At 39.0% G+C, this 8,877-nt stretch overlaps 1 protein-coding gene across 7 annotated transcripts in view; it reads left to right on the top strand.

Moving 5' to 3' along the window:
- Positions 1–8,877, top strand: part of DOCK7 (dedicator of cytokinesis 7) — a 220,635-nt gene that overhangs the window by 154,454 nt on the left and 57,304 nt on the right. For 4 of the 7 annotated variants that reach the window (XM_011941023.1, XM_011941041.1, XM_011941050.1 and 1 more), the window contains 2 exons: positions 6,903–7,085; positions 7,193–7,328. In XM_011941023.1, coding sequence (XP_011796413.1) covers positions 6,903–7,085; positions 7,193–7,328 — 319 coding nt within the window. Of the gene's footprint in view, positions 1–6,902; positions 7,086–7,192; positions 7,356–8,877 lie in introns of all 7 variants that reach the window. The other 3 variants (XM_011941032.1, XM_011941056.1, XM_011941062.1) reach the window with 1 other exon arrangement.

Genomic DNA, 8,877 nt, shown 5'->3' on the forward strand with positions numbered 1-8,877 from the left:
CCCGTCTCGGCCTCCCAAAGTGCTGGGATTACAGGCTTGAGCCACCGCGCCTGGCCCCAATGTTTTCCTTTTTTACATTTTGGACATATTTTAGACTCAACAGTTTTCTTTTTTCCCTTATCTGGCGGCCTGACTCGCTGATTTTGTCTACATTCTCTTTTAGTATGACCATGCTTCCCACAGTTAAAACAAGCCCCAGGAAATGGAGTATTTCCTTTATCTACTGTCAGTCCTGCCATTGCCTGTGGCAACAAGGTAGCTTTATGCAGATTACCTCCAATACCATCATAGGCCTTGATATAATCAACTAAATGTGCTTTTCCTCTGATAGGTCGCAGAGCAGCCTGGCAATCGGGATTAGCATTGTCGAAAACTAATAACTGCAACACTATATCCTGAGCAGCCGAATCTGCAATCATCCTTTTAAGAGACTCCTGTAACTGAGCTATAAAATCAACATATGGTTCTCTTGGTCCCTGTTTTATAGCACTAAAGGAAGGGTATTATTCTCCACCTGAAGTGATTTTTTTCCCAAGCTCTAATGCCCACTCCTCTAAGCTGTTTTGTGGCATCATCCTGTATGACCAGTTGTGCATCTAAACCAGCCCAGCCGCCAACCCCCAAAAGTTGGTCTGCAGTTAATTTGAGATTGGGCATGGGCATTGCGAGCAGCCTGAATGGAAGCTCCATCTGCCTACCAAGTTTTAAATTGTAAGAACTGAGCAGTAGTTAGACAAGCTCAAGTAAGAGTGTCCCAGTCAGTAGGAATCATCGGACTGGAAACGGTAAGATTCTTTAACAGTCCCATTACAAAAGGAGAACCTGTTCCATACTGACTTATTGCTTGTTTTAATTCTTTGAGTAATTTAAAAGGAAAAGGCTCAAATGTAGCTGTAATTTTTCCCTGTTGATCTAGGGGGTGTATTCTAACAGGGAATTGCCAAGCCTCTTAATCACCCTCTTGTCTAGCTTGCTGAATTCCTGCCTGAATAGAACTAAAAGCAGTCGCTGGAGGCACTGCTTGAACAGTCACCGGGGCAACTACTTTTCACCCAGTGTCCTCCGGAAAAGAAAGATTTGGGGGGTCATTTTCTTCAAAATAATAATGAGGGGGTGCAGAAGGGTAGGAATTAATCTCTCCTTCCTTTGCCGCTTTGGCTTTAGCTGGTAAATAAACCTGCTCTGTAACCTCATCTGATACTTCGCTATACTCTCGTTCCTCCTCGTTATCAGCGTGAAAAAGTTCCAAGGTGAAACGAACCAGACCCCATACCTGTCCCATTGCTACCCTGATGCTTCCAAGCTCCCCTTCTTACTCACCATGGGGATTGCTTTAAGAGTACTCAGGTGTCATCCAGCTAGTGTGCCATTCCAACCCTCTCTCCGGCCACCCTTCGACCTGGATTCGAGCTCCCATGAATGGGCGCCACTTGCCGAGACCAGCTCAGTCAGGGAGACCCTAACCCAGTGATGCTAGAGGAATTAAAGACACACAGAAATATAGAGATGTGAAGTGGGAAATCAGGGGTCTCACAGCCTTCAGAACTGAGAGCCCCTAACAGAGATTTACCCACATATTTATTAACAGCAAACCAGTCATTAACATTGTTTCTATAGATATTAAATTAACTGAAAGTATCACAGAAACGAAGGGATGGGCCAAATTAAAAGAATTGGTTGGGCTAGTTAACTGCAGCAGGAACATGCCCTTAAGACACAGATCGCCCATGCTGTTGTTGTGGCTTAAGAATTCCTTTAAGCGGTTTTCCACCCTGGGTGGACCAGGTGTTTCTTGCCCTCATTCCTGTAAACCCACAACCTTCCAGCTTGGGCATTAGGGCCATTATGGACATGTCACAGTGCTGCAGAGATTTTGTTTATGGCCAGTCTTGGGGCCAGTTTATGGCCAGATTTTGGGGGGCTTGCCCCCAACAGAAGTCAGGTAGTGTGATGCCTCCATCTTGGTTCTTTTTGCTTAGGATTGTCTTGGCTATACCGGCATTTTTTAAAAAGTGTATATCTTATTTATTCAACTTAGTTGCAGTCTCTTACATCTTCCCCAAATGGTTTTATCTTCTCTCTCTCTTTTCGCCAGTTAGTCATCCCTTCTCATTGCCTCTAGGGTCACATTGCCTGCTACATCCTCCCTTCTGTCATCTGTGACTTCATCTGTCATTGTGAGCTGGGGGAACAAGTTTACCATGATCAATAGGTAGCATTTTCAAGATTCATTTCAGAATGACTCTGAAGTTCATTATGATTTCTTCTTAGGCCTTTGGATTATTTAAGAAGTTTTTTTTGTCTTAAATGTTCGGTCTTGAAAATTCCTAGATATCCTTTTGTTTCTGATTTTGGCCTAATTAAATGATCAGAGAACATAACTCTGTATGATACCAGTTTGTTATATTTGTGGCAACTAGTTTTATGGTCTAGTATATGGTAGGTTTTTGTAAATATCTGATGCATTCTAAAAGAATGAATATTCTTTCATTGTTAGTTACAGTATTCTATGTCCTGTACTCTTGTTTGTTTAAATCTTTTTGGTCTTTACTAAATTTTACATGCTTATTCTAATATCCCACTACAATTGTGGTTTTGTAATTTCTCCTTGTCATTCTGTCAGAGTTTTGTTTCTCTTGAGGCCTGATTATGAAACATTTAACACTTTTATATAATTTTTGGTGGATTGCACTTTTATCTACATGAACTATGATGCTTTTTAAAATTAGTTATAACTACACTAGGTTTTCTTTGCCTTTGTGTGTGTGTGTGTGTGTGTGTGTAGCATGACTTTTTCATCCCTTTCAACATTTCTTATTATGTTTTAGGTGTTTCTTTTAAAAACAGCATATAGTTAGATTTTTTTTCTTGTCTCTTAAAAATCTGGTTAGTCTTTCTCTTTCACTAGAGTTTCTATTCCATTTACATTTAGTTTAATTAAATTGAATGTATTTAACATTTTATGTTCTACTTTATATCGTCTTACCCCATTATAGTTTTTTTTTTTTCCTCTCATTTATTGACTTGTTGTTGTTGTTGTTGTTGTTGTTGTTGTTGAGAAAGGGTCTTGCTCTGTGGCTCAGGCTGGAGTGCAGTGGCACAGTCTCAGCTCACTGCAACCCCTGCCTACCACGTTCAAGTGCTTCTCCCACCTCAGCCTCCTAAGTAGCTGGGCTTACAGGCGACTGCCACTGTGCCTGGCTAATTTTTTTTTTTTTTTTTTTTAAGATGGAGTCTCACTCTGTCGCCCAGGCTGGAGTGCAGTGGTGCAATCTCAGCTCACAGCCAGCTCTGCCTCCCAGGTTCACGCCATTCTTCTGCCTCTGCCTCCTGAGTAGCTGGGACTACAGGTGCCCGCCACCACGCCCAGCTAATTTTTTTGTGTTTTTTTTTTAGTAGAGACGGGGTTTCACTGTGTTAGCCAGGATAATCTCGATCTCCTGATCTCGTGATCCACCTGCTTCAACCTCCCGAAGTGCTGGGATTACAGGCGTGAACTACCGTGCCTGGCCAGTTTTTTTTGTATTTTTAGTAGAGACGAGTTGCACCATGTTGGCCAGGCTAATCTCAAACTCCTGGCCTCAAGTGATCTACCCAGCTCAGCCTCCCAAAGTGCTGTATATATTCTTATAGATATAAGGCAGTTTTGTTAATGACTGACCATGTGTTTCAGAGATCATAGTGGAAGAATTTTAGGAGATGGAGCAGACTTGGCAAGTGAAGTAAGAAGAAAGAATATAAAGAGCCATGTGTGTGGTGATCAGAGTCCGAGTCATGAATGAAGGCTTTTGAAGGCTGGGCCTGTTGAGGTGGTAGACACAAACTGGGGAAAATAATTTAATGAGGTTAATCCTGCTGGTCTGAAGGCAGAGAGTAATTGTGAAACTGTGGCTGTTGTAATACGGAAGGAGAGGTATGAATCTTGGCCTGGAAAATGTACAACTCTGGGACCTCTTCCTCATTCCTGGTAATAGTGTTATGAAACAATTCTTTCTGTTTTCTAGAGGTCATCCCTTCTCAACCAGAAAATTAAGAACTAATGAGCTAGGGCATTTATTGTAGATGATAAATTAACTTCTGTACACCTAGATTGGTCCTCACTGTCAGTGTCTTTGGGACAGTGGAGAAAATAGTCCCTCAAATCATTTTTTGTAGGGCTTAATTATGCCATGGAACCTGGTTAAGACTGTTCTGGATACTAATCTTAGGTTGTTTTTATATGTGCACATTTCTACTAATTTATGATGTGCCCTTTTAATGTATTTATTTGAATGAATACAAATTCTCATTTTTAATGTAGGCAAATGTGACCATCTTTTTTATGGTTTATGATTTTTATGTCTTATTTAAGATATACTATCCTTCCCCCAAGATTATAAATATATTGTCTTATATTTCCCGTTGAAAGCTTTAAACATTTTGCCTTTTGTATTTAAAGTTCTTTCTTTGACTAGATCTATTTTCTGTATGATGGTACAAGGCCGGAATCTGCTTTTTTTTTTCTCGAGGAAGATCAGTTGTCTCAACATCATTTATTAAACAGTTCATCCTTTCAGTAGTGGTCCGCAGTGCCAGCTCTGTCACAGATCAGATTTTCAGATATGCGTAGGACATTTTTTGTGTTCTTTATTCTATTTCATTTGACTGCCAAAAATACGCCAAAATCAAATTGTCCTAATTATTTTAGTTTTCTAGTAAGTGCACGTATCTGGTAGAACACATTCATCTCCCTCCTTCCCACATCCCACCTTGTTCTTCTTCAAGAGTATCTTGGCTCTCTGCTTTTCCCACATTAAATTTTAAAAATCACTGGTCAAAGTTCCAGGAAAACCCGACTGGGATTTTGGTTAGAATTGCATTGATCCTATAGAACAATTTGAGGGAAAACTGACATCTTTACGTTACTGAGTCTTTTTCATGTTTGTCTTAATTCTTCCAAAATGTGTCACTGTGTTATTGGCAATTTATGTGGGAATATGAGAGATGTCGGTGTATGCCTGTTTGTCAAGATGAGAATAATTTTTTTACTGTATTTCTGAAAAATAGGTACTTGAAAATTCAGTCAGTGCTGTGTATTTATGCGTACCTGAAAGTTCAGCCATAAAAAGTGTCTGTCTTTAAAATAAAGGAGCATTTTCCTTATGAGAACAATTGTGGATTTAGGGATGAGGGTCAACGTTCTTTTGTGCCCAGCTCAGAAGCAGTATAGCAAAACAGTTAAGCAAGCTTATGTGGGTCACTTATATGCATGGGCAACCATGAGAGGCAGTAAACAAAGTGGATATGAGCTTGGAGCTTGTGTCTCGGGAGCCACACTTTCTGTGTTGAAATTCTTGTCCTGCCACTTATTACAAAATACTTCTGGTGGGTCAGGTTTTTTTTCTTTTCTGTAAGATGGGGTGAGTACTAATACTTATTTCTTTGAGTGATTGTGAAGAATAAAGTTAATACACATAAAGCATTTGGTCATTAATTATCACCCAGTATAGAAGGAAGACTGGTGAGGTAGTTGAGATCATGACTTCAGCAGTTGTGTATGTTCAACTTTCCCATGTCTTTCCTCTCAACATCCCCTCTACTTCTTCCTCATTTTTAGTTAGTATATTTATCAACTGAGTATTAGAACATAGTATAATAGTGAAGAGTATAGGCTTTGGAGTCTGGTTAACCTGGACTAAAATGCTAGCTTTACCCTTTTTTAGTACCATAAGGCAAATTAATCTCTAGCCTTCAGTTTTCTTACCTGTAAACTCGTAATAATAATAGTTAATGTCATAGTTTACAGTTGCTGTGAGAGCTAAATAAAACGTGATTAGCATAGTTTCTTGCACATTTCAAATTTTATTTTTTGTCATCATCATCATTATTATCATCTGTATTTTTTTTTTTTTTGAGACGGAGTCTCGCTCTGTCACCCAGGCGGGAGTGCAGTGGCTGGATCTCAGCTCACTGCAAGCTCCACCTCCTGGGTTTACGCCATTCTCCTGCCTCAGCCTCCCCGCCACCTCGCCCGGCTAGTTTTTTGTATTTTTTAGTAGAGACGGGGTGTCACTGTGTTAGCCAGGATGGTCTCGATCTCCTGACCTCGTGATCTACCCGTCTCGGCCTCCCAAAGTGCTGGGATTACAGGCTTGAGCCACCGCGCCTGGCCTATCATCTGTATTCTTATCTGTAAAATTGGGATGATACAACCTGCTTGGTAATACTGTTGGAGGACTAAATCAAATAATGTATGTAAAGTGCTTAGTATGATGACTGAAACAGAGTGTATGTCCAATGAATGGTACTGTAAATGTGTTTTTATTTAGTTTTTCATTTCTGTTTTACATACTGTATACTAATATAGATTGGTGATTGAAAATAGCGTTTCAACCTTGTATACTATAAGTAGAAATACCTTTTTACATCTGCATGGCCTAAGACTTTTCCTCTTTGTATCAGTGGTGCTTGATTAGAAACAATAGTCTTCTAAGTCTGACATACCCAATTTTGTCGTACTTTCTACTCTTAGCCCACTCTTATTTACTGTGAGTCAGTTGCTTTTTTCCTTTATTTCCATTATATCTGATATTCTGTGATGTATATCTTTTAGTTTTTAATGGTAGAATCTTTTAGTTTTTATCTTTATGTTTTTTATTAACGTGTGTTTATCCTCTGCTGACAGTCATGCAGTAGATTACAACAAACTTCTATTAGCAGGAAAGTTTCATTAAACTTCAGGCTCTTAAACTTAAGGTTATATATGATCCTTTTATACAAGTGTTGTCTAAAATGGTTCTTTTTAATTATATTATTTTTAAGCAATTTTTGTTTTATCGTTTTTAGAAGAGAACAGTTGATAGCCAAAAAACAAGAAATGGTCATTGATCCATCTGTCTCATTCTACTGCTCTTTATTTTCAGAGTGGCAGACAACACACTACTTTTTCAGCAGAATCAAGTCGAAGCCTTTTGATCTGTCTACTTTGGGTTCTCAAAAATGCAGATGAAACAGTTCTACAGAAGTGGTTTACAGATCTCTCAGTCTTACAACTAAACCGGCTGTTAGATCTGCTTTATCTCTGTGTATCTTGCTTTGAGTATAAAGTAAGTGGTCATTATACCATTGCAAAGAACAAGAAAGGAAACATAATGCGGAAAAAATAGAAGAAAATGTCCTCAAAACCTGTTCTCTTCTAATGTTTAAATTTTAGGGGAAAAAAGTGTTTGAAAGAATGAATAGCTTGACCTTTAAGAAATCAAAAGACATGAGAGCAAAGCTTGAAGAAGCTATCCTTGGGAGCATAGGAGCTAGGCAAGAAATGGTACGCCGAAGCCGAGGACAGCTCGGTACGTACACAATAGCTTCTCCTCCTGGTGAGAATTTCTTCAATTTCCTTGAGTTATATATTGTAATGATTATTGTTGCTAGTCTTAAATGTCAATCCTGTGCTTTTCAAAAAGCATTTTAAGTGTAACTGTAAATTAACTTGAATAATCATTTCTCTGCAGTAATACAAGTTAGAATTATGATTAAGGTGAGTCAACATACCCCCCAGTTTTCTCTAGATAGTCTTGGTTCATACCTGTTGCCCTTATGTAGTTAATAGCATCCATCTTCCCTTTTTAAAAAGACTTTATTTTTGTAGAGCAGTTTTAAGTTCACAGTAGAACTGAGCAAAAGTACAGAGATTTCCCATATACCCCTTAGCATGCATAGCCTCCCCCATTATTAACATCTGCCATCAGAGGTGGGTTTATTGTAACTGGTGAACCTACATTAACACACCATCACCCAGAGTCCATAGTTTACATTAGGGATGATTCTATGTAACATCTATTTTTACTTTTTTTTTTTTTTTTTTAATTGAGACAGATTTGCCCTCTGTCACCCAAGCTGGAGCACAGTCGCATGATCGTGGCTTACTGCAGCATTGACCTCCCTTGCCCAAGCAATTCTTCCACCTTCACCCCCCAATACACACATACCCTGGTAGCTGGGACTACAGGTGTGAACCACCATGTCCAACTAATTTTTTTTTTTTCTTAGAAACGGTCTCAGTATATTGCCCAGGCTAGTCTTGAATTCCTGAGCTCAGGTGATCCTCCCACAATGGCCTCTCACGGTGCTGTGAGCCACCATGCCTGGCCCATTTTTACTCTTTATTTGCAAAATGAATTAATATGCCCTGTATATAAGGCAAAAATATTGCCCATCAAACTCAAGTATCAGTGAGACAAAACAGTTTAGTAGCATTTGAGACTGGTTTTCTAATCCCAGATCTACCCATTAGCCAAATAACCTTGGCCAAGTCACTTAATCTCCCCACCTTCCTTTTCCTTATAAATTTGTGATTGTTTTCAGAATTTAGAAGATAGTGTAACTAACTGATCTTATCATCTTTATAGTAATCATGTATGTGGAAACGTTTTGTAAATTCTAAAGTGACATACAGACAAAACTGTTGCTAAGAGTTTCTTAAGGCCAGGACCATGGGTTGGTCATCTGTGTAGATGATACATGCCAACAGCACAATATGTATTTGTTGACTTAAAATATGAATGTAAGTGTTAATGGATTTTTAATTGTTTTCTGACAGTCCATTAGCATAATAATCATCTGTTTATCATTTATATACTGTGTGTTTTGTAATAATGAAAAGACAGTCTTTGCCTTTAAAAAAAATTAGTAGAGCACCATTTTTTCACTTTAGTTATACACAATTTAAGGTGTACTTTTGGGTTTTCATTCATTACATATGGAAACCCTTGGCTGGGCGCAGTGGCTCATGCCTGTAATCCCAGCACTTTGGGAGGCCGAGGCGGATGGATCACGAGGTCAGGAGATCAAGACCATCCTGGCTAACACGGTGAAACCCCGTCTCTACTAAAAATACAA

Source organism: Colobus angolensis, unplaced genomic scaffold, assembly GCF_000951035.1.
Source record: "Colobus angolensis palliatus isolate OR3802 unplaced genomic scaffold, Cang.pa_1.0 Scaffold102, whole genome shotgun sequence".
Taxonomy (NCBI): Eukaryota; Metazoa; Chordata; class Mammalia; order Primates; family Cercopithecidae; genus Colobus; species Colobus angolensis.